General features: G+C 50.2%; 1 protein-coding gene across 1 annotated transcript; it reads left to right on the top strand.

Annotated features, from left to right (window-relative positions):
* Nucleotides 1-3,129: 3,129 nt before the first annotated feature.
* Nucleotides 3,130-24,265, top strand: abr (ABR activator of RhoGEF and GTPase). Its single transcript, XM_078548351.1, has 8 exons — nt 3,130-3,926; nt 8,146-8,205; nt 8,570-8,679; nt 9,712-9,851; nt 10,188-10,322; nt 13,352-13,457; nt 22,792-22,939; nt 23,562-24,265. Exons 1-8 carry the CDS (start codon nt 3,795-3,797, stop codon nt 23,649-23,651), a joined length of 921 nt encoding a protein of 306 aa, XP_078404477.1. The 5' UTR covers nt 3,130-3,794; the 3' UTR covers nt 23,652-24,265.
* The last annotated feature ends 1,323 nt before the right edge of the window (nt 24,266-25,588 follow it).

The raw sequence follows: 25,588 nt of genomic DNA, 5'->3' as shown, positions 1-25,588 counted from the left end.
CACCGAGGGGGGTGTGAGGTACAGGAGGGTGTGAGGCACCGAGGGGGGTGTGAGGTACAGGGGGGTGTGAGGCACCGAGGGGGGTGTGAGGTACAGGAGGGTGTGAGGCACCGAGGGGGGTGTGGAGCACCGAGGGGGGTGTGGAGCACCGAGTGGGGTGTGGGGCACCGAGGGGGGTGTGGGGCACTGAGGGGGGTGTGGGGCACTGAGGGGGGTGTGGGGCACCGAGGGGGGTGTGAGGTACAGGGGGGTGTGGAGCACCGAGGGGGGTGTGAGGTACAGGGGGGTGTGGAGCACCAAGTGGGGTGTGAGGTACAGGGGGGTGTGGGGCACCGAGGGGGGTGTGGGGCACTGAGGGGGGTGTGGAGCACCAAGTGGGGTGTGAGGTACAGGGGGGTGTGGGGCACCGAGGGGGGTGTGGGGCATCGAGGGGGGTGTGGGGCATCGAGGGGGGGTGTGGGGCACCGAGGGGGGTGTGGGGCACCGAGGGGGGGTGTGGGGCACCGAGGGGGGGTGTGGGGCACCGAGGGGGGGTGTGGGGCACCGAGGGGGGGTGTGGGGCACCGAGGGGGGTGTGGAGCACCGAGGGGGGGGTGGGGCACCGAGGGGGGGGTGGGGCACCGAGGGGGGTGTATATACTGGAGCTGCTCCATCAGTCACACGATCTTTTCCTTTGGGCTCAAGATAGTTTCCCAATTCTCACTCAATGGGACCTTGAGGCTGGGGAAATTCCAAACAAGATTCCATGGGAGAGTTTCTCCTGCTTTTTCCTCTGGTTCCCTGGTGAATAATCTGTGATGGAAAGAGGTTAGAGATCAGTGGCCTGGAGGGCACTTCACATACGAGAATAGATTGATGAGTAGTCTGTACCCTTCCCCCCCCTCAGCAATTGCACATTAATCGTTAACTCTTTAACCATCAGGCTGGCTGTAAAAGTACATTTGCAGACAAGGATGTGAATCAGCCTGAAAGAGAGACTTGTGATTAAATAGCAGCTTTTGTGACTTGGGGATATCCCAAAGCATTTTACAGCCTATGAAATATTTCTGAAGGGTAGTCACAGTTATAATGTAGGAAATGCAGCACCAATTTCTGCACAGTAAGATCCCACAAACTGCAGTACACTAATAATCTGTTTATAATGATAATGGTTGAGGTGTAAATTTCGGTGAGGACATTGGTCAAACTCTCCATCATGCAGCAACAGTGCCGCAGGTCTTTTATGTGTACCCGAGAGGGCAGACATGGCCCCAGCTTAAACGTCCCACTGAAGGACTGCTCCTCTGTCAGCGCAGTGCTCCCTCAGTACTGACCCTCCAACAGTGCAGCACTCCCTCAGTACTGACCCTCCAACAGTGCAGCACTCCCTCTGTACTGACCCTCTGACAGTGCAGCACTCCCTCAGTACTGACCCTCTGACAGTGCGTCGCTCCCTCAGTACTGACCCTCTGACAGTGCAGCACTCCCTCAGTACTAACCCTCCGACAGTGCGTTGCTCCCTCAGTACAGACCCTCTGACAGTGCGTGGCTCCCTCAGTACTGACCCTCTGACAGTGCAGCACTCCCTCAGTACTGACCCTCCGACAGTGCGGCACTCCCTCAGTACTGACCCTCTGACAGTGCAGCACTCCCTCAGTACTGACCCTCTGACAGTGCGTCGCTCCCTCAGTACTGACCCTCTGACAGTGCAGCACTCCCTCGGTACTGACCCTCGGGTTCTTATGTTCTGCTTTTATCCACTATCTTGCTATGGGCCTCATTGACCAGGCCTGTATTCATTCTTATTGCCCTGAGAGGGGTGGTGCAGGATCTTCTCCTGGAGATTTTGAAACGACTGCGTGTGGCCATTTCAGAGGGTAGCTGAGAGTCAGCCACATTGTTGTGGGTCTGGTTGGATTTTTATGACAATTCTGTAGTTTCACAGTCACTTTTACTGAGACCAGATTTTAATATCTAACTTTTTTAAAGGGAACCTAAATTCCCCAACAATTCCCTGGATTATTAGTCAGAGTCTGGGGAGACGGTGCTGTAATGGAAACGTCACTGGTTAGTAATCTAGAGGCCAAACTAATACGTTGGGGACAAAGGGTCAAATCCCACCACAGCAGTTTGTGGAATTTAAATTCAATTAATAAAATCAGGAATACAAAGCTAGTCTACAAATCTCATCGATTGTTGTAAAAACCCATCTGGTTCACTAATGTCCTTTAGGGAAGGAAATCTGCCATCCTTACCTGGTCTGGCCTACATGTGACCCCAGACCCACAGCAACGTGGTTGACGCTTAACTGCCCTCTGAAATGGCCGAGCAAGACATTCAATTCTAGGGCAATTAGGGATGGGCAACAAATACTGGCCTTGCCAGTGACACCCAAATCCTGTGAAAGAATATTTTTAAAAAGTTCTGCTGGTCCCAGGATGGTGTCAGGGTCTGCCACGGCACCCCACCCCCGCTACCCCCCCACCCCCGCTACCCCCCATCCCCACCCCCCCAACCCCCCACCCATCCCACCCCCGCTTCCGGCCAACTCCCACCCCTGACTACCCCCCACCCCCGCTACCCCCCAACCCCTGCTACCCCCCACCACCCCCACCCCTCCCACCCCCGCTACCCCCCACCCCCGCTACCCCCCCACCCCCACTACCCCCCTGCCCCCACCACCCCCAACCCTCACCACCCCAACCCCCCACCCCTCCCACCACCCCAACCTCCCACCACCCCTGCCCCCACCACCCCCACCCCCCACTGCCCCCACCACCCCCACCCCCCAACCCTAACATTTAGTTTAAGTTTTGCTACAGACTCTGCTGGAACCATCAGCCTCTGTCCTTCAGCCACTGACAGCTCAGCTCAGCTCGGCTGTGGAAATTAGAAAATTTTATCCAGAATTATAAAGAGGGAGACAAAAAAATCAGTTTAAAAAAATCTATCTTTAAAATAATCAGTATCTGCTGTCGAAGCGAAAGGAGGTCATTCCCAGTGATAACAGAGCTCCTGGTGTACTGAAAGGGTTAAAGCTGACAATTGCTGTATAACCTCAGGTCAGATCTCAGTGATTACAGACAGCATTCAGCGAATGAGAGCCAGACTCTGAGAGAAAGGGGCAGAGAAGTGGAGAGACGGAGAGTTAGAGAGACAGAAGGAGAGGAGGGGAGGAGACCATCTGGATCGGAGCTGGCTGCTCCCAGTTTATGTCAGATCCACAACCATCCTCTCGGAGTCAGTGAGGCTGCTGCGGTCACTCTGCTGGGAAATTCAGATTCTCGCTCGCTCGCTCTGTTGGGAAATTCAGATTCTCACTCACTCGCTCTGCTGGGAAATTCAGGTTCTCACTCTGCTGGGAAATTCAGATTCTCTCTCACTCGCTGTGCTGGGAAATTCAGATTCTCTCTCGCTCGCTCTGCTGGGAAATTCAGATTCTCTCTCGCTCGCTCTGCTGGGAAATTCAGATTCTCACTCTGCTGGGAAATTCAGATTCTCGCTCGCTCGCTCTGCTGGGAAATTTGGATCCTTGTTCTCTTACTCCATTGGTTGAGGAGCAGACTGCGGCATTCCTCAGACATCCCAGATCCAAGTGTGGGCTGAATTCCAGCTGGTGAAACGGTCTGTACTGGCAGTTCTGGTGTTCTTGGCTTTGTCCACAGGGAGCTGTCGGTGTGGGAGATTGTGAACTGGGACACTATGAGAATGGATGTATCCTGAAGCCCTGATCCACACAGTAGGGAGGGTTTGTAATTGTGGCTCAGTCCTGCCGAGGCCTTTCTGTGTGAGTTTTGTTTAGAGTTATTGGGAGGATGGATATTCTGGACTCTGTGTGTGAGCAGCTGGAGCAGACCTGTATATTGGAGGAAGCTGTGACCAAGAGGCAGTCAAACACTGGAGCCAAACTGTGGGGCCGAGTCCGCAATAAACTACTGGGAACAAAGGTTGTTTCATTCATCTATTTGCAGTCTTGCAGACAATCTCCTGGAGCTGAGCTACATCAGTAATCTTAAACAGAAACCTTAAACAGGGAGAGAGAGTTTCTCTTAAATCCCAATTCCTTTAAACCCCCAGAATATCTGCTAGCTATCTATCTGTGTGAGACCTGTCCTCGTGACTCTCTCTGTCCAGTGTCCTCGTGACTCTCTCTGTCCAGTGTCCTCGTGACTCTCTCTGTCCAGTGTCCTCGTGACTCTCTCTGTCCAGCGTCCTCGTGACTCTCTCTGTCCAGCGTCCTCGTGACTCTCTCTGTCCAGCGTCCTCGCTGACTCTGTCCAGCGTCCTCGTGACTCTCTCTGTCCAGCGTCCTCGTGACTCTCTCTGTCCAGCGTCCTCGCTGACTCTCTCTGTCCAGCGTCCTCGCTGACTCTCTCTGTCCAGCGTCCTCGCTGACTCTCTCTGTCCAGCGTCCTCGCTGACTCTCTCTGTCCAGCGTCCTCGCTGACTCTCTCTGTCCAGCGTCCTCGCTGACTCTCTCTGTCCAGCGTCCTCGCTGACTCTCAGTCCAGCGTCCTCGCTGACTCTCTCTGTCCAGCGTCCTCGCTGACTCTCTCTGTCCAATGTCCTCGCTGACTCTCTCGGTCCAGTGTCCTCGCTGACTCTCTCTGTCCAGTGTCCTCGCTGACTCTCTCTGTCCAGTGTCCTCACTGACTCTCTCGGTCCAGTGTGCTCGCTGACTCTCTCGGTCCAGTGTCCTCGCTGACACTCTCTGTCCAGTGTCCTCGCTGACACTCTCGCTCTGTCCAGTGTCCTCGCTGACACTCTCGCTCTGTCCAGTGTCCTCGCTGACACTCTCGCTCTGTCCAGTGTCCTCGCTGACACTCTCGCTCTGTCCAGTGTCCTCGCTGACTCTCTCGCTCTGTCCAGTGTCCTCGCTGACTCTCTATCATCGTTCAACTGAATTAGCAATGTTGTAAAACACTGAACCATTTCTTTCACCCTTTACCTACTGACTGACAGTGCAGTGTTTATTCTACACTCTTCTGTTTCAGAAATTGTGGTTTGCAGCTCATGGAAGGTCAGAAATAGGATGTGATTTATTGACCAAGAGCCGGATGAACAGGGGAAAATATCTTGACATTTAACTCTTCAATGTTTTGGTATTAACCCTGTTGTGTTTGGGTAGCCAATCACAGTCACTGCCGAAACTATTCACCTGCTCAAAACAGTGAAGGTCCAAAAAATCGCTTTGGATTAGGCGGGGGGCTGCGGTGAGGTGGTTGTGGGGTCCGTGTAATGGAATATTAAAACATCATGAACAGAAAATAATCAAGAAGATGAATGGCATGCTGTCCCTGATATCCACAGGAGGACTAGAATACAAGAGAGTAGAAATCGTGCTTCAGCCATACAAAGCCCTGGTTAAACCACACCTGGAGAACTGCGAGCAGTTCTGGGCACCATACCTTAGGAAGGATATGGTGTGGGAGTGCAGCCTAGACTGGGATTTCAAGGGTTAAATTACAGGGAGCAATTACACAAACTAGGGTTGTGTTCCCTGGAATTTAGAAGCTTAAGGAGTTATTTGATCTAAGTTGTCCAAATAGGGTAGATAGAAAGAAACTTATTCAGTGGTTTGGGAGTCTAGGATTGGGGCATAGTCAAAAAATAGAGGCAGACCTTTCGGGAGTCAAATTAGGAAACACTTCCTCTTACAAAGGGTGGGAAAAGTTTGCAACTCTCCCACAAACACTAATTGATGCTAGATCAGTTGTAAATTTTAAAACTAAGATTGATAGTTTTTTGTTAGCCAGAGGTATTCAGGAATATTGGGCAAAGGTGAGGAGGTGGAGTTAGGTTACAGATCATCGGTGATCTGAGTGAATGGAGGATCAGGCTGGAGGGGCTGAATGGCCTCCTCCTGTTCTGAACTGCCGGTCAGTGATCCATACACTGCTTCCCTCGCACCCCCACCCCCACCAACCCCCAGACTGGCCAGCAAGATTCAGGGTCTGCTGCTCTTGGTATTGACCAGGCTGTTACCCACAGAAACAGCTTTGAGAAGTGTTTAGTTGTGACCTTTCTTCCATTCACCAAATTCTAAAACCAAATGATAACGGCTGAGCATAAAAAGCAAAAACTGCACTTGCTGTGTTTCCCTGCACTCAATCCAATCCCATGCTCGACCCCCCAGCCCCCTCCACAATCCCTTGTTCAGTTCTCCCCCCCTCCCCGGCACCAGTCCCTGAGTTGACCCCAGACCCCCATGATTCCACGGTTCTTTGACGCCCCCCCTCACAATCATTCAGCAACCCCACTTTGATCGAATCCCTCAATCCCCCCAGACAGCCAGATCCAAGCCAATCAGAGGAGAAAGGGCCTGGGGCTCATTCCTCTGGGCTGTGTTGATCTTGGATGCCTCAGGTTGGCCTCAGTAACCCTTGTTTAGGGAGGGGGCAAGTCAGGCAGGGCTCACACCCCAATCACAGATATCCTTGTCGGGTAGACACACACTGTGGAATAACTTCATTCACATACAGGATGGGGTGGTTCAGGCAAATGTGTGGAGCCTGGGATCTTACTGTGCCTGGATTATGGACTGTAACGGTTGAGGGGCTGGATTATTAGCGTGTTTGTATATCCAGCAAAGTGGAGCAAAGTTAAACTTGGAAAGACAGGAAGTGGAAAGCTCCTGTCATGTCCTTCTACTCAGACCCTGCAGGAGCTCTATGGGGGGCAGTGTGGGGCAGGCTTTGTGCAGAGGGCACTTTGCTAGTTTGCAGCCAGTTCCTGGGGTTGGGGGTAGGTAGTGAAATTGTCAGCCAGCGAAACAAACATGCAAAATTACAGAATAATGTGTCAGCCTGAAACAACTTCATTGCACTTTTCCCCCCCTGATTCCCAGAGTTTCATCTTCCTCAGACTGAGCACAGTTTTAAACTCCAGGCCAAGGAAGGGTATCCAAAGCTTCAATAGCTCACAGTACCGAGCATTGCGGACCCAGACAGAGAGTCTCAGGCAGTTATTGTAGGAGCATCACAGCTGACCCTAACCCTACCTGTTACCTGTGTGTGTCAGTCTGCATTCCTGTCGGTCCGCGTTCCTGTCGGTCCGCGTTCCTGTCGGTCCGCGTTCCTGTCGGTCCGCGTTCCTGTCGGTCCGCGTTCCTGTCGGTCCGCGTTCCTGTCGGTCTGCGTTCCTGTCGGTCTGCGTTCCTGTCGGTCTGCGATCCTGTCGGTCCATGTCGCTGTTGGTCCGCCTCTCCGTCAATCCGATTCCCTGTGGGTCCACATTTCGGTCGTTCCGCGTCCCCATCGTTCCGCGCCCCAGTCGTTCCGCCTCCCCGTCGTTCCGCGCCCCAGTCGTTCCGCGTCCCAGTCGTTCCGCGCCCCAGTCGTTCCGCGTTCCTGTCATTCCGCGTTCCTGTCGTTCCGCGCCCCAGTCGTTCCGCGCCCCAGTCGTTCCACGCCCCTGTCGTTCCGCGCCCCAGTCGTTCCGCGCCCCTGTCGTTCCGCGCCCCAGTCGTTCCGCGCCCCAGTCGTTCCGCGTCCCAGTCGTTCCGCGCCCCAGTCGTTCCGCGTCCCAGTCGTTCCGCGTTCCTGTCATTCCGCGTTCCTGTCGTTCCGCGCCCCAGTCGTTCCGCGTTACTGTCGTTCCGCGTTCCTGTCGTTCCGCGTTCCTGTCGTTCCGCGTCCCCGTCGTTCCGCGTCCCCGTCGTTCCCCGTCCCAGTCGTTCCGCGTCCCCGTCGTTCCGCGTCCCCGTCGTTCCGCGCCCCAGTCGTTCCGCGCCCCAGTCGTTCCGCCTCCCCGTCGTTCCCCGTCCCCGTCGGTCCACGTCCCCGTTGGTCCGCGTCCCCGTCGGTCCGCGTCCCTGTCGTTCCCCGTCCCTGTCGGTCTGCGTCCCTGTCGTTCCCCGTCCCCGTCGTTCCGCCTCCCTGTCAGTCCGATCAGCCTGTGCCCTCAGTCGATGTCCCCGGAGCCAGTAATGAGGGCCCAGTGAGTGAGCCACTTGGATCAGCGAACCCCACTGTTTGAAGCCTCCCTCTCAGCCTGGGAGTAATGGGAATGTCACCTCCAGTTTGACAGGTCACTGTGATTCTGTTCTCTGGGTTTGGAGTTGCTGGGGGGCCTGGTTCCTGGGTTGAGCCACGGCCTGTAGTTGTAAAGCAGGGATGGTGAGAGTTATGTCCCATACCTTCCATTAATTGTTCTCTCCTCTGACAGCTGGACGCACAGACGGCCCAGAGCAGGAACTGGCAGACTGCAGTGATTGAAATGAACGGGGTGAGTGCTTGTTATGCCTGAGATTCTGAACATGTTCCATATTTCCGGACCCACCAATCGTGTAAGATCCGCAACTCGGGATTGCAAGTGACGGTTACGTTGGAGACTGATGACCAACACCTTGGACAGGTGATTGAAATCTGTTCAGGAAATACTGGTCAATCCCGGGCATCACTTGATGGGGCTGAGCCCCCAAGAGCACTCCTGGTCTGGACTCCAAGCCCTTTGGCCCATCGTCCATCTACTGGACAGGAACTGGACATTGATGCTGATTGGCTCCGTCTGCAAAGGAGCAGAGGGAGGGAGAGTGGGAGGAACTTGTAACCATGATATTTTAATGAATTAAAGGTTCCATTTGTTGCAGATTGAGGTGGAATTGTCGATGAAATTCACCACCCGAGATTTGAGCCTGAAACGCACCCCATCAAAAAAACAGAGTGGGGTATTCGGTGTGAAAATTAACGTCGTCACAAAGTAAGTCCCCTCCTTCCTCATCCCAACCTCCTACCCAGGGTCTTTTTTATCCATTCACAGATTCTGGGCTTCACTGGCTGGACCAGCATTTATTACCCACCCCTCAGAGGGCATTTTTAAGAGTCAACCACATTGCTGTGGGTCTGGAGTCACATGTAGGCCAGACCAGGTAAGGACAGCAGATTTCCTTCCCTAAAGGACACTAGACCTGCACATCCAGGCAAGTGGAGAGTATTCCATCACACTCGTGACTTGTGCCTTGTAGATGGTGGACAGGCTTTGGGAAGTCAGGAGGTGAGTTACTCACTACACGATTCCTAGCCTCTGACCTGCTCTTGTAGCCACAATATTTATATGGCTAGTCCAGTTCAGTTTCTGGTCAATGGTAACCCCCAGGATGTTGATAGTGGGGGATTCAGTGATGGTAATGCATTGAACATCAAAGGGCAATGGTTGGATTCTCTCTTGTTGGAGATGGTCATTGCCTGACACTTGTGTGGCATGAATGTTACTTGCCATTTGTCAGTCCAAACCTGGATATTGTCCAGGTCTTGCTGCATTTGGACATAGACTGCTTCAGTATCTGAGGAGTCGCAAATGGTGCTGAACATCGTGCAATCATCAGCGAACATTCCTACTTCTGACCATATTATAGAAGGAAGGTCATTGATGAAGAAGCTGAAGATGGTTGGGCCGAGGACACTACCCTGAGGAACTCCTGCAGTGATGTCCTGGAGCTGAGATGACTGACCTCCAACAACCACAACCATCTTCCTTTGTGCTAGGCATGACTTGAAACAGCAGAGAGTCTGGCAAGGACTTGGACCCTGTTTCCTCTCAGTACACTTCGTGTGAGGCTGGATTCCATTGTTATAGGAACCCCTGTAAGTGACCAGCCACCCCCTGTAACTGATGGGCCACTTCATTGTAACTAACCAGACATCCCCCCCGTAACTGACTGGACATTCCCGGTGTAACTAACCAGAGTCCAGGATGTGTTGCTATTTTAATCACTGTTTTTGTTGGTTTTAGGCGGGAACGCTCGAAGGTGCCGTACATTGTCCGTCAGTGCATCGAGGAGGTGGAGAAACGGGGGATTGAGGAAGTGGGAATCTATCGGGTTTCTGGAGTAGCCACAGATATTCAAACACTGAAAGCTGCTTTCGACATGAGTAAGTGAAAGAATCACCAGCGTTCCCAGCCCAATGCTAGAAAATTCCCCTCCACCTCCAGAATAACCACTGTTGATTGGGAAGGTTGGTTGTTTTACACAGAGGTTGGCCCCGCTCTCCTTCAGAGTGCCTGTAGAGAGTGGATCCTCCCTAGGGATGCAGCGAATGTCGGGACCACTGACATGGCTAGAGCTGCCGAACCTGCCGGTTTGAAATTTTCAGGGCGGGAGAGAGTTCCAGCTGCTTGGAGTTTATTAATCAGGTGCTGGGTCCCTGGGATGCCCTGTGTAACCCCCCAGTCACACCCTGTCTGACCTTGATGCCCTGTCCTTTCAGATACCAAGGATGTGCTGGTGATGTTAAGTGACATGGACATAAATGCCATCGCTGGGACACTCAAGCTGTATTTCCGAGAGTTACCGGAGCCACTTCTCACCGACAGATTCTACCCAGCCTTTGTGGAAGGGATTGGTGAGTCATATGGCAAAACAGAACACGGCAACATAGAACATGGCAACACTGCAGCACACATCTTCACAGCATGCAACGTTGCAGCATGAAACACTGCAACACGCAACATTGCAGCACACAACATCACAGCTGCAACACTGCAGTATGCAACATCACAGCACGCAACATTGCCGTACACAACATTGCAGCACGCAACACTGCAGCACACATCACAGCATGCAACACTGTAATATGCAACATTCCAACACGCAACATTGCAGCACGCAACATTCCAACATGCAATTTTCCAGCACGCAACACTGCAGCACGCAACACTGCAGCACGTAACACTGCAGCACGCAACACTGCGGCACGTAACACTGCGGCACGCAACACTGCGGCACGCAACACTGCGGCACGTAACACTGCGGCACGCAACACTGCAGCACGCAACACTGCAGCACGCAACACTGCAGCACGCAACACTCCAACACGCAACACTCCAACACGCAACACTCCAACACGCAACACCTCCTTCACCATTACCCACAAACAACACAGTCTCGCTGATTGCCTCAGATAGAAAAAACTTGCATTTCTATAGCACCATTCACAATCTCAGAACGTCACAAAATGCCCTACAGCCAATGAAGTACTTTGGAAGTGTGGTTACTGTTGAAATGGGGGAAATATGGCAGCCAATATGCACATAGCAAGATCCCACAGACAGCAAAGTAATAATGACTGAATGATATTGATTGAGGGATAAATATGGGCCAGATCTCCCCTCCACTTCCACAAATAGAGAGGTGTTTTACCTCTACCTGAGGGGGCAGATAGCGCCTCAGTTTAACAGGTCATCAACGGTATTTCTAGTAATGCGGCGCTCCCTAAGTACTGACCCTCCGACAGAGCGGCGCTCCCTCAGTACTGACCCTCCGACAGAGCGGCGATCCCTCAGTACTGACCCTCCGACAGTACAGCACTCCCTAAGTACTGACCTTTAGAGTCATAGAGGTCTACAGCACAGAAAAAGGCCCTTCGGCCCATCGAGTCTGCGCCGGTCAAACTAGTACCTAACTATTCTAATCCCATTTTCCAGCACTAGGCCCATAGCCTTGTATGCCATGGCATCACAAGTGCACATCCAAATACTTCTTAAATGTTATGAGGGTTTCTGCCTCTACCACCCTTTCAGGCAGTGAGTTCCAGATTCCCACCACCCTCTGGGTGAAAAAATTCTTCCTCAAATCCTCTCTAAACCTCTGCCCCTTACCTTAAATCTCTGTCCCCTGGTTATTGATCCCTCCACCAAGGGGAAAAGTTCCTTCCTGTCTACTCTATCTATGCCCCTCATAATTTTACAACTCAGCCATGTCCCCCCTCAATCTCCTCTGCTCCAGGGAAAATAACCCCAGTCTATCCAATTTCTCCTCATAACTAAAACACCCCAGCCCAGGCAACACCCTGGTAAATCTACTCTGCACTCTCTCCAGTGCAATCACATCCTTCCTATAATGCAGATTCCAGAACTGCATGCAATACTCTAGCTGTGGCCTAACCAGCGTTTTATACAGTTCCAGCATAACCTCCCTGCTCTTATACTCTATGCCTCGGCTAATAAAGGCAAGTATCCCATACGTCTTCTTAACCACCTTATCTACCTGTCCCGCTACCTTAAGGGACCGGTGGACATGCACTCCAAGGTCCCTCTGGTCCTTGGCACTTCCCAGGGTCCTACCATTCATCGTGTATTCCCGTGTCTTGTTTGTCCTGCCCAAGTGCATCACCTCACACTTATCTGGATTAAATTCCATTTGCCACTGATCAGCCATCTGACCAGCCTGTCTATATCCTCCTGTAATCTAAAGCTATCCTCACTATTTACCACCCCACCAATTTTCATGTCATCTGTGAACTTACCGATCAACCCTCCTACATTCAAGTATAAATCGTTTATATATACCACAAACAGCAAGGGACCCAACACCGATCCCTGTGGAACCCCACTGGACACAGGCATCCAGTCACAAAAACACCCCTCGACCATCACCCTCTGCTTCCTGCCACTCAGCCAATTCTGGATCCAATTTGCCAAATTGCCTTGGATCCCTTGGGCTCTTACCTTCATTATCAGTCACCCATGCGGGACCTTATCAAAGGCCTTGCTGAAGTCCAAGTAGACTACATCAAATGCATGATTATGACAGGCTGTTTGTTTAAGTTAAATACTCTGCACAAGAGTGAGAGGGGGAGGAGGGTTAGAGAGCGGACGAAGGGGATGAGAGAGGTGGGGTGGGTGGGGGTGAAATTAGATATTGGCAATCACCTCCCATCCCCCGGGTGGGGTCACATCACCAATCACTCACCTTCCGACACTGCAGCACTCCCTCAGTACTGACCCTCCGACAGTGCGGCGCTTCCTCAGTACTGACCCTCCGACAGTGCGGCGCTTCCTCAGTACTGACCCTCCAACAGTGCAGTGCTCCCTCAGTACTGACCCTCCAACAGTGCGGCGCTCCCTCAGTACTGACCCTCCAACAGTGCGGCACTCCCTCAGTACTGACCCGGGAGTGTTGGCCTGGGTTCTGTTCTCCAGTCTCTGGGGTATTCACTGAGCCACACTGGCACTGGGAATGGCTGCCAGGATTATTAACATGGAAACTAAATGTCACAGTGAAGGAGGCTAAAACCCCGACTGACAGAATTAAATTAAATGGGTCTGAATGGGTGATGAGGGATCACTCTCAGACCAGCTGGGTCTGCACCTTTGGCCCGTGCTGTCATCTGATTTCAACACCTCCCACTGCCCTGTAATAGTCCTCAGTTCCCTGCACTAGGAAATGTTGCTGCTCCTGGTGCGTGCGTGTGTGTGTCCAAACCTGACTTGGCAGTGATGCTGCTGTAGTTGAATATCACACCAATACTGGCTATTGAGTAGAGGGTGGGGTACAGGCTGACACAGCATGCCTAGCTGTGATTTGGGGTTTTGTCTTGAATTAGTGGCAGAGGCCTGTTGCTATGATAACTGCTATCATTCTCTTCCCCAGCATTGTCTGACCCAGCGGCCAAGGAGAATTGTATGTTACACTTGCTGCGCTCACTGCCAGACCCAAACCTCAACACCCTGCTCTTCCTACTGGATCATCTGAAAAGGTATGGAATCCTAAAGCATGGTTTGTGTTCCCAGGGACTCAGCAGGGTTTAATCAATGGCAGGAGGTATTTAGCTTCAACTGGGTGTGTAGGGCAATGACTTCCCTGAGTTCACAGCTCGTGACCTACAGATCTTGCTCGAATGCCCACCCACATCTCTGCTGCAGCATCCCCACACCCTCAGGCTCCCATCATTAAGTCCCGCAGCCATCACCACAGATTCTACCCTGACTGGACGTGACCTGATAGAGGTCATTATCATAAAAGAGTTTGATTGGTTAAAGGTAGGGAAGCTCCTTTCACATGCCAGTCAGACCAGAACAATGGAACATCAATATAAGATAGTCACTACTAATGCTGGCATCTACCCGGCAATGTGGAAAATTGCCCAGGTATGTCCTGTACACAAAAAGCAGGACAAATCCAACCCGGCCAATTATCGCCCCATCAGCCTACTCTCCATCATCAGTAAAGTAATGGAAGGGATCATCAACAGTGCTATCAAGCGGCACTTGCTTAGCAATAACCTGCTCACTGACACCCAATTTGGGTTCTGCCAGGGTCACTCAGCTCCTGACCTCATTACAGCCTTGGTTCAAACATGGACAAAAGAGCTGAACTCCTGAGGTGAGGTGAAAGTGACTGTCCTTGACATCAAGGCAGCATTTGACCAAGTGTGGCATCAAGGAGCCCCAGCAAAACTGGAGTGAAAGGGAATCAGGGGGAAAACTCTCCACTGGTTGGAGTCATACCTAGCACAAAGGAAGATGGTTGTGGTTGTTGGAGGTCAGTCATCTCAGCTCCAGGACATCACTGCAGGAGTTCCTCAGGGTAGTGTCCTAGGCCCAACCATCTTCACCTGCTTCATCGATGACCTTCCTTCCATTGTAAGATCAGAAGTGGGGATGTTCGCTGATGTTTGCACAATGTTCAGCACCATTCACAACTCCTCAGATACTGAAACAGTCCATGTCCAAATGCAGTAAGACCTGGACAATATCTAGGCTTGGGCTGACAAATGGCAAGTAACATTTGTGCCACACAAGTGCCAGGCAATGATCATCTCCAACAAGAGAGAATCTAACCATCGCTCCTTGACATTCAACGGCATCACCATCGCTGAATCCTCACTATCAACATCCTGGGGATTACCATTGACCAGAAACTGAACTGGATTAGACATATAAATACTGTGGCTACAAGAGCAGGTCAGAGGCTAGGAATCCTGTGATGAGTAACTCACCTTCTGACTCCCCAAAGCCTCTCCACCATCTACAAGGCACAAGTCAGGAGTGTGATGGAATGCTTTCCACTTGCCTGGATGAGTGCAGCTCCAACAACACTCAAGAAGCTTGACATCGTCCAGGACAAAGCAACTCGCTTGATTGACACCCCATCCACAAACATTCACTCCCTCCACCACCAACGCACAGTAGCAGCAGTGTGTACCATCTACAAGGTGCACTGCAAGAACTTACCAAGACTCCTTAGACAGCACCTTCCAAACCCATAGCCACTACCATCTAGAAGGACAAGGGCAGCAGATAGATGGGAACACCACCACCTGGAAGTTCCCCTCCAAAGCCACTCACCATCCTGACTTGGAAATTTTTGCCGTTCCTTCATTATCGCTGGGTCAAAATCCTGGAACTCCCTCCCTAACAGCACTGTGGGTGCACCTACACCACATGGACTGCAGCGGTTCAAGAAGGCAGCTCATCAGCACCTTCTCTAGGGCAATTAGGGATGGGCAATAAATGCTAGCCCAGCCAGCGAAGCCCACATCCCGTAAATGAATTTTAAAAAGTTCAGGAATTCAGGAGAAACTTCCTTACCCAGAAAGTCATTAGAATGTGGAGCTTGTGGTTGAGGTGAATAGATATTTTTACGGGGAAACTGGATAAATATACGAGAGAGAAAGGAATGAAAGGACATGGGGATCAGGTGAGATGGAGGGTGGAAGGTGATGCCGAACTGTCGGACAAATTGAGCTGTTTCTGTGCTGTAAATACTGCAACTCGGTGATACCAAGGGTTTTACCCACTGAGCAGAGTTAAACTCAACAACAATCATCATCGCAGCAAGGTCTAACAGGGACTCGGCCCCATTCCCAGCAAGGCACAGGGGGTCTCGGAATAGCACGTAAATAAATCAGGAACTACAAACACAGCAGCACTTTGCTTAAAGCGGTGAGATGCTCAGTCCTGGAGCCCACAGTATTGATCCTCTGCGGTTGTCAGTTTCTGCATCGGGCTGGAGAACCTGCTGATTGGCCAGAGAGCCAGGGGCACAGTGAACCTACAGAAACCTCTCCTGGTGCTATGTCTCTGCGAGACTCCTGGCTGTGGTCAGTATGGGGGACATGTATAAATGGTGGGGAATGAGGAGTCAAAGCCAGGACTAGAATCATAGATAACAGAGTCTGGACAGCAGTGCGGGTAGCAGAACTGGTAAAACAGGGATCCAGTGCTCATCATCTGGGGCTCGACAAGCTGCTTGGGGTTCAGGGCCATCTCCTGTGCAACAGGACAGCGTTACAAAGGTTGCAGGGGTACAAATGGTGGGGGTGGTTTATGGGCCCGTCTACAATAGTTACACTGTAGGACAGAGTATACAGGAAGAAATAATGGAGAATTGTGAGAAAGGTACTGGAATAATCATGGGAGATTTTAATCTTCATATAGATTGGACAAATCAAATTGGCAAAAATAGCCTGGAGGATGAGTTTGTATTTTCAGGACAGTTTCTTGGAACGATATCTCCTGGAAGGAACCAGGGGACAGGCTATTTTAGACCTGGTGATTAATTAATGACCTCATAGTAAAGAATTCTTTAGGTAAGAGTGATCATAACATGATAGAATTTCACATTCAGTTTGAGGGCGAGAAATATGGGTCTGAAACTAATGTCTTAAACTTAAATAAAGGCAATTACAAATGTATAAAGACAAAGTTGACTAAAGTGAAATGGAAAAATAGGTTAAAAGGTAATACTGTAGAGATACAGTGGCAGGCATTTTAGGGGATATTTCATAACTGTCACAAAGATATATTCCATTGAGAAAGAAAGACTCTAGAGAAGGATGCACCATTCGTAGCTAACTGAGGAAATTAAGGAGGTATAAAATTGAAAGAAAGATGTACAATGCTGCAAAGATTAGTGATAGGCCGGAAGATTGGGAAAATTTTAGAAACCAGCAAGGATAGCTAAATAAATAATAAAGAGGGAGAAATGGAGTATGAGAAAACTGGAAGAAATATAAAATTAGACAGTAAAAGCTTCTACAAGTATATAAAAAGGAAAAAACGTTGCTAAAGTAAACAGAGGGTAAGACTGGGGAATTAATAATAGGAAACAAGGAAATGGCAGAGACTTTGAACAGTATTTTGTATCTGCTCTTGACAATAGAATACACAAAAAGCATCCCAAGAATAGTAGAAAAGCAGGGGTGAAAAGGGAGGAAGCAACTTAAAACAATCACTATCACTAGAGAACAAGTACTGGGAAAACTAATGGAACTAAAGGCTGACAGTTCCCTGGACCTGGTGGCCTGCACCCTAGGGCTTTAATGGAAGTGGCTGCAGAGATAATGGATGTATTGGTTGTAATCTTCCAAAATTCCCTGGATTCTGGAAAGGTTCCAGCGGATTGAAAATCCGCAAATGTAACACAACTATTCAAGAAAGGAGGGAGTCAGAAAACAGGAAGGCTAGTTAGTCTAACATCTGTCATAGGGAACATGATTAAAGGGGTTATTAAAGATGTAGTAGGAAGGACATTAAAAAATCAGAATACAATCAGGCAGAGACAACATGGTTTTGTGAAAGGAAAATTGTGTTTGGCAAATTTATTGGAGTTCTTTGAGGATGTAACAAGCAGGGTGAAGAAAGGGGAACCTGTAGATGTGTATTTGGATTTCCAAAAGGCATTCAACAAGGTGTCACATAAAAGGTTGCTACACAAGAGCTCATGCTGTTGGGAGTGATACCTTAACATGGAGAGAGGATTGGCTAACAGACAAGAAACAGAATCAGGATAAATGGATAATTTTCAGGTTGGCAAACTGTAACTAGTGGGGTGCTGCAGGGAGGTTTGCTAGGGCCTCAACTACTTATGAACTATGTTAATGACTTGGATGAAGGGTCCTACTGTATTGAAACCAAATTTGCTGATGATGCGAAGATAGGTAGGAAAGCAAGTTGTGAGGAGGATACAAAGAGTCTGCAAAATAATATTGGACAGGTTATGTGAGTGGGCAAAAATTTGGCAGGTGGAGTATAATGTGGGAAAATTTGAACTTGTCCACTTTGGCAGGAAGAATAGAAAAGCAGAATATTATTTAAATGGAGAAAGACTGCAGAATGCTGAGGTACCGAGGGATCTGGGTGTCCTTGTAAATGAATCACAAAAGATTAGCATGTAGGTACAGCAAGTGATTCAGAAGGCAAATGGAGTGTTAGCCTTTATTGCAAGGGGGAGGGAGTATAAAAGTAGGGAAGTCTTGCTCCAACTTTACAGGTGAGAGTCCACACCTGGAATACTGTCTACAGTTTTTCTCTCCTTATTTAAAGAGGGATATAGTTGCATTGGAAGCAGTTCAGTGAAGGTTTACTGAGCTGATTCTTGGGATGAAGAGGTTGTCTTATGAGGAAAGATTGAGCAGGTTGGACCTGTATCCATTGGAGTTTAGAAGAATGAAAGGTGACTTCATTGAAACATATAAGGTTCCGAGGGGGCTTGTGGGGAATCTAGAATTAAGGGGTCTCCCAATGAAGACAAAGATGAGGAGGAATTTCTTTTCTCAGAGGGTCATTAATCTTTGAAATTCTGCAGCCCAGAGAGCAGTGGAGACCAGGGTCTTTGAACTTATAACACAAAACAAAAACAGAAACAGAAATACCTGGAAAAACTCAGCAGGTCTGGCAGCATCGGCAGAGAAGAGCACAGTTGACGTTTTGAGTCCTCATGACCCTTGTTGACCCTGTTTCTGTTTTTGTTTTGGATTTCCAGCATCCGCGGTTTTTTGTTTTTATCTTTGAACTTATATTCAAGGCTGAGTTAGACAGGGAGTCGAGGGTTATGGGGGACAGGCAAGAAATGGAGTTAAGGCCGCAATCAGATCAGCTATGATCTTATTGAATGGTGGGCAGGCTTGAGGGGTTATTGGCCTTCTCCTGCTCCTGTTTATGATCTTATTCCAGAGGTTACGGGGTTACAGCATCTGGCTGGCTGCATAGAACCCCTGCCCTGGTTAATAAGGAAATCATCCTTTCCATTTACTGCTGATTTGGGGCCCGCATTGACCCCGCTCAGTGACCTCCCCACACCTGCTCAGCAACCCACCACCCCCACCTCCTCAGCCACCCTGTCCCTCAGCCACCCTGTCCCTCAACAACCCCCCCCACAGCAAACTCCCCCCTCAACAAACTCCCCCCTCAGCAAATTCCCCTCTCAGCAAATTCCCCCTCAGCAAACTCCCCCCACCCCAGAAAACTCACTGAATTACTACAGTACTGCAGGAGGCCATTCAGCCCATCGTGTCCACAGCAGCTCTCTGAATGAGCAACTCACTGAGTGCCATTCTCCTGTCTTCTCCCCGTAACCCTGCACATTCTTCCTTTTCAAATAACAGTCTTAATTCCCTTTTGAATGCTTCAATTGAACCTGCCTCCACCACACCTTCAGGCAGTGCATTCCAAACCCTAAACACTCGCTGTGTGAAAAATATTTTTCTACTATTGTTCTGGCTTCGTTTGCCAAATACTTTAAATCTGTGCTCCTCTTGTTCTCGATCCTTTCAAAATTGGGAACATTTTCTCCCTTTCCACTCTGTCTAGACCCCTCGTGATTTTGAATACCTCTATCTTTCGCTAGGTCAAAATCCTGGAACTCCCATTCCTAACAGCACTGTGGGTGCACCTGCACCGTATGGACTGCAGCGGTTCAAGAAGGCAGCTCACTACCACCTTCTCAAGGGCTACGAGGGATGGGCAATAAATGCTGGCCCAGCCAGCGAAGCCCACATCCCGTGAATTAATTTTTAAAAATCAGATCTCCTCTCAGGAAAACAGTCCTAACTTCTCAAATCTATCTTTATAACTGAAGTTCCTGGAACCATTCTTGTAAATCTTCTCTGTACCCCCACCAAATCCTGTCCCTACCCGCTTCAGCAATCCCCCTCAGCAAACTCCCCCCCCCCCCCTCAGCAAACTCCCCCCCCCCCCCCCCTCAGCAAACTCCCCCCCCCTCAGCAAACTCACCCCCCCTCAGCAAACTCATCCCCCCTCAGCAAACTCACCCCCCCTCAGCAAACTCACCCCCCCTCAGCAAACTCACCCCCCCTCAGTAAACTCCCCCCCTCAGCAAACTCACCCCCCCTCAGTAAACTCCCCCCCTCAGCAAACTCACCCCCCCTCAGCAAACTCACCCCCCCTCAGTAAACTCCCCCCCTCAGCAAACTCACCCCCCCTCAGTAAACTCCCCCCCTCAGCAAACTCTCCCCCCCTCAGCAAACTCCCCCCCCCTCAGCAAACTCACCCCCCCTCAGTAAACTCCCCCCCTCAGCAAACTCACCCCCCCTCAGTAAACTCCCCCCCTCAGCAAACTCACCCCCCCTCAGCAAACTCACCCCCCCTCAGCAAACTCCCCCCCCCCTCAGCAAACTCCCCCCCCCCTCAGCAAACTCACCCCCCCTCAGCAAACTCACCCCCCCTCAGCAAACTCCCCCCCCCCCCTCAGCAAACTCCCCCCCCCCTCAGCAAACTCACCCCCCTCAGCAAACTCCCCCCCCCTCAGCAAACTCACCCCCCTCAGCAAACTCCCCCCCCCTCAGCAAACTCACCCCCCCTCAGTAAACTCCCCCCCTCAGCAAACTCACCCCCCCTCAGCAAACTCACCCCCCCTCAGCAAACTCACCCCCCTCAGCAAACTCACCCCCCTCAGCAAACTCACCCCCCCTCAGCAAACTCACCCCCCCTCAGCAAACTCACCCCCCCTCAGTAAACTCACTCCCCTCAGCAAACTCCCCCCCCCTCAGCAAACTCACCCCCCCTCAGCAAACTCACCCCCCCCTCAGCAAACTCACCCCCCCTCAGTAAACTCACTCCCCTCAGCAAACTCACTCCCCTCAGCAAACTCCCCCCCCCTCAGCAAACTCCCCCCCCCTCAGCAAACTCCCCCCCTCAGTAAACTCCCCCCCTCAGCAAACTCACCCCCCCTCAGCAAACTCCCCCCCTCAGTAAACTCCCCCCCTCAGCAAACTCACCCCCCCTCAGCAAACTCCCCCTCCTCAGCAAACTCACCCCCTCAGCAAACTCACCCCCCCTCAGTAAACTCACCCCCCCTCAGCAAACTCACCCCCCCCTCAGTAAACTCACCCCCCCTCAGCAAACTCACCCCCCCCTCAGTAAACTCACCCCCCCCTCAGCAAACTCACCCCCCCTCAGCAAACTCACCCCCCTCAGCAAACTCACCCCCCTCAGCAAACTCACCCCCTCAGCAAACTCGCCCCCCCCTCAGCAAACTCACCCCCCCTCAGCAAACTCACCCCCTCTCAGCAAATTCACCCCCCCTCAGCAAACTCACCCCCCTCAGTAAACTCCCCCTCTTCAGCAAACTCCCCCTCCTCAGTCACTGTATATTCAGCAGGGTAAGGCTCACTCACTGTGTAACTGTGCAGAGTCACTGTTTATTCAGCAGGGGAAGGATCACTCACACTGTAACTGTACAGCCACTGTTTACTCAGGGTAAGGATCATTCACTGTTTATTCAGGCTGAGGATCACTCTGTTTATTCAGGGTGAGGATCACTCGCTGTTTATTCAGGGTGAGGATCACTCGCTGTTTATTCAGGGTGAGGATCACTCGCTGTTTATTCAGGGTGAGGATCACTCGCTGTTTATTCAGGGTGAGGATCACTCGCTGTTTATTCAGGGTGAGGATCACTCGCTGTTTATTCAGGGTGAGGATCACTCGCTGTTTATTCAGGGTGAGGATCACTCTGTTTATTCAGGGTGAGGATCACTCTGTTTATTCAGGGTGAGGATCACTCACTGTTTATTCAGGGTGAGGATCACTCGCTGTTTATTCAGGGTGAGGATCACTCGCTGTTTATTCAAGGTGAGGATCACTCTGTTTATTCAGGGTGAGGATCACTCTGTTTATTCAGGGTGAGGATCACTCGCTGTTTATTCAGGGTGAGGATCACTCTGTTTATTCAGGGTGAGGATCACTCGCTGTTTATTCAGGGTGAGGATCACTCTGTTTATTCAGGGTGAGGATCACTCGCTGTTTATTCAGGGTGAGGATCACTCTGTTTATTCAGGGTGAGGATCACTCGCTGTTTATTCAGGGTGAGGATCACTCTGTTTATTCAGAGTGAGGATCACTCGCTGTTTATTCAGGGTAAGGATCACTCTGTTTATTCAGAGTGAGGATCACTTGCTGTTTATTCAGGGTGAGGATCACTCTGTTTATTCAGGGTGAGGATCACTCGCTGTTTATTCAGGGTGAGGATCACTCTGTTTATTCAGAGTGAGGATCACTTGCTGTTTATTCAGGGTGAGGATCACTCTGTTTATTCAGGGTGAGGATCACTCGCTGTTTATTCAGGGTGAGGATCACTCGCTGTTTATTCAGGGTGAGGATCACTCGCTGTTTATTCAGGGTGAGGATCACTTGCTGTTTATTCAGGGTGAGGATCACTCTGTTTATTCAGGGTGAGGATCACTCGCTGTTTATTCAGGGTAAGGATCACTTGCTGTTTATTCAGGGTGAGGATCACTCTGGTTATTCAGGATGAGGATCACTCTGTTTATTCAGGGTGAGGATCACTCGCTGTTTATTCAGGGTGAGGATCACTCGCTGTTTATTCAGGGTGAGGATCACTCGCTGTTTATTCAGGGTGAGGATCACTTGCTGTTTATTCAGGGTGAGGATCACTTGCTGTTTATTCAGGGTGAGGATCACCCACTGTTTATTCAGGGTAAGGATCACTCTGTTTATTCAGGATGAGGATCACTCGCTGTTTATTCAGGGTAAGGATCACTCTGTTTATTCGGGGTGAGGATCACTCGCTGTTTATTCAGGGTAAGGATCACTCTGTTTATTCAGGATGAGGATCACTCGCTGTTTATTCAGGGTAAGGATCACTCTGTTTATTCAGGGTGAGGATCACTCGCTGTTTATTCAGGGTAAGGATCACTCTGTTTATTCAGGATGAGGATCACTTGCTGTTTATTAAGGGTAAGGATCACTCTGTTTATTCAGGGTGAGGATCACTCGCTGTTTATTCAGGGTGAGGTGTGTGTTGGGTCTTGATAATTTCACTGTTTGCAGAGTTGCAGAGAAGGAACCTGTGAACAAAATGTCTCTACACAACCTGGCGACGGTGTTTGGTCCAACTCTGCTGAGACCGTCAGAAACTGAACACAAAGCTTACGCCAACATTGTGTCCGATATATGGTCTCATGAAGTCATGGCACAGGTACGTGAAATCAGTGAGCCCTCTCATAGTTTGGGTGAGAAAAGCGTGGACACAGGCCTCTGTGGCTTGCTGCCACTCCCTGGGGGTGAAGATGGGGAGAGCGGCGTCCCCAGACTCAGCAAGTCACAAAGTAAGAGGTGGTGGAGAGGTTTGTGGTCTGAGCTGGTCTGGTCAGGGTTGGGACTACAAATTGGCCTCAGTGTCTAGCTTGGGAATGAGACCATCAGGGTTCTGGTTTCTCTTGACCATTCAAGGGCTCCCAATGGTCAGTGCATGTCTGATATTGGAATTGGACCAGGCCTGACTGTGATGCCCCCGGTGGCCACCAGGCTGAATTGCCAGAGCTAGAATTGAACAGCAGGTGGTAAGGAAGCTGCAGAGAATGGGGCGCAATGAGTTAGCAATCTTTAGCCAGGCTGTGCCTGAGTTCTTGTATCAGAACCCTGGGCTAAGTGGGCACAGAGCACCATCTCTTTGTTCATGGGATGTGGGCGTCACTAGCAAGACCAGAATTTATTGCTAATCCCTAATCGCAGAGAGTTTTGTTTAGGGGGGAGGAGCCCATGGGGGTGGTGTGGGGCAGTACGAGGTACGGGCACTGACACTGTTCGTGTTCACACAGGTCCAGGTTCTCTTGTATTACCTGCAGCATCCTCCGATCTCCATCACCGAACTCAAGCGAAACACACTCTACTATTCCACTGATGTGTAGAGAGGGTCCATGACCTCTGAATCCTTCAACTCAATTGACCATTGACCAAAATTAAATCAAAATGAAGAAAATATCGCAGAGCGACTCCCCTCTGAGGTGTGACCCTTATACAGCTGTGTGCCTGGAGCAAGATGGGGACCGCACCCTCTGTATAGTCCTGTCCTATGTATTGTGTGTACAAGCACTGTTGGCTGTCCATCCCTCGCACTCCGTCCCTTGCACTCCGTCCCTCGCATGGTGCATTTGTCTTGTTTATTCCCGGAGCTGTGAGAAATTCACCAAACGCTCCAACCTCCTGGTCTTGGATCTGCTGCGGTTCAGTGGGCAAAGAGACTCTGCTGGGGCAGCTAACAGTTCATAACCAAGCAGGGAACGTCAGTGGAGGAGTACGATGGATACGTCGCTGTGTAAGGATCTGATTCCGGAGCCTGATTCTGGAGTATGCCTCAATTGTTGTTGTCAATTGTGATTAGCATTTCATACACTCCTCTGATTATTAGCAACCTTTTTGCTTGATATATGTTGTTTTACATCTGTAGATTATTCTGACCCTCAGTGGGCGACAAATTCATGATAAATAAAAATTGACAACGTAATATTTGCACAAAAGACAATACCTTTGGTCTGATTTAACTCATTTGTTTTCTGTGCAGTCTCCCTCATGCGCTCTCAATCTCTGCCCCTTCCTCTCCCTCTCTCTGTCTCCTTCCCCGTCCCACATTCTCTCTCAATCTCTACCACGTCCCTCTCTCTCCTTCCCCCTCTCCCTCCCTGTCTCTCTATCCCTCTTTGTTCTCAATCTCTCCCCCTTCTCTGTCTCTGCTCCCTTTTCCCACTCTCCCACATTCTCTCTTGCTTCTGATCAGTGGGCTTGGCTCAGGCACAGCATTTTTTTATACGGAATTTTTTAGTATTTTATTTTTCCAGACAGTTTTTGCTGCATCGTTTCCTGATTATAGAACGTGTGTTTAAGCCTTTTTCCAGCTCCTTGCTCCACCAAAACCAAAACCGATGCCAGTGCCGGTAAAAGACCGAGAGGGCCCCTCGCCACCGTCCTGCCCTGCTCTCGCCCTGACTCTGACCCTGTTTTCAAGCTACTGGACAAACAGAGAAGATCAGTGAAGAGAAATTTATTTCTGCTGGTTGGCGAATCTGGGAATAGGGGACACGTTACAAAAATTAGAGCCAGACCTTTTAGAAGTGAAATTAGGAGACAGTACTGCACACAAAGAATCAAAGTTTGAAATTCTCTTTTGGAGGCGGCAGTTGATGTTAGATCAATTGTTAATTTTAAAACAGATTAATAGAATTTTGTTATCCAAAAGTATTAAGTGTTAAACATAGAAAATAGGAATAGGAGTAGGTCATTCAGCCCTTCGAGCCTGCTCTGCCATTCAATATGATCATGGCTGATCCTGTATCTTAATGCTATACTCCCACTCTCTCCCCATACCCCTTGGCACCTTTAGAGTTCAGAAATTTATCTATTTCCTTCTTAAATATATTCGGTGACTTGGCCTCCACAGCCTCTGTGGTAGAGAATTCCACAGGTTCACCACCCTCTTAGTGAAGAAATTTCTCCTCATCTCAGTCCTAAATGGTCGACCCCATATCCTGTGACCCCTTGTTCTAGACCCCACCCCCAGCCAGAGGAAATATCATCCCAACATCCAGTCTGTCCAGCCTTGTCAGAATTTTATATGTTTCAATGAGATCCCCTCTCATTCTTCTAAACTCTAATGAATACAGGCCTAGTAAACCCAAAAGTGTTACAGGCGGTGATGAGGGAAGGTGGGTGATATGAAGTTAGGACAAAGATGATCCATGATCCCAGTGAATGATGGGACATGCTCAAGGCTAAATGGCCTCCTGATCCTGTGATCAATAAACACTGTTGCTCTGCTTTCTGTTCAATTGTTTTGCCAACAAATGAAAAT

The sequence above is a fragment of the Cetorhinus maximus genome, chromosome 9 (genome assembly GCF_964194155.1).
Source record: "Cetorhinus maximus chromosome 9, sCetMax3.hap1.1, whole genome shotgun sequence".
NCBI lineage: Eukaryota > Metazoa > Chordata > Chondrichthyes > Lamniformes > Cetorhinidae > Cetorhinus > Cetorhinus maximus.
This window is presented reverse-complemented; position numbering and strand designations above follow the sequence as displayed.

Coding starts and splice junctions, on each gene's coding strand:
- abr (XM_078548351.1), top strand. CDS start 3,795: ATGGATATTCTGGACTCTGTGTGTGAGCAGCTGGAGCAGACCTGTATA. Junction 8,206..8,569: donor CAGTGATTGAAATGAACGGG/GTGAGTGCTTGT, acceptor CATTTGTTGCAG/ATTGAGGTGGAATTGTCGAT. Junction 22,940..23,561: donor CTCATGAAGTCATGGCACAG/GTACGTGAAATC, acceptor GTGTTCACACAG/GTCCAGGTTCTCTTGTATTA.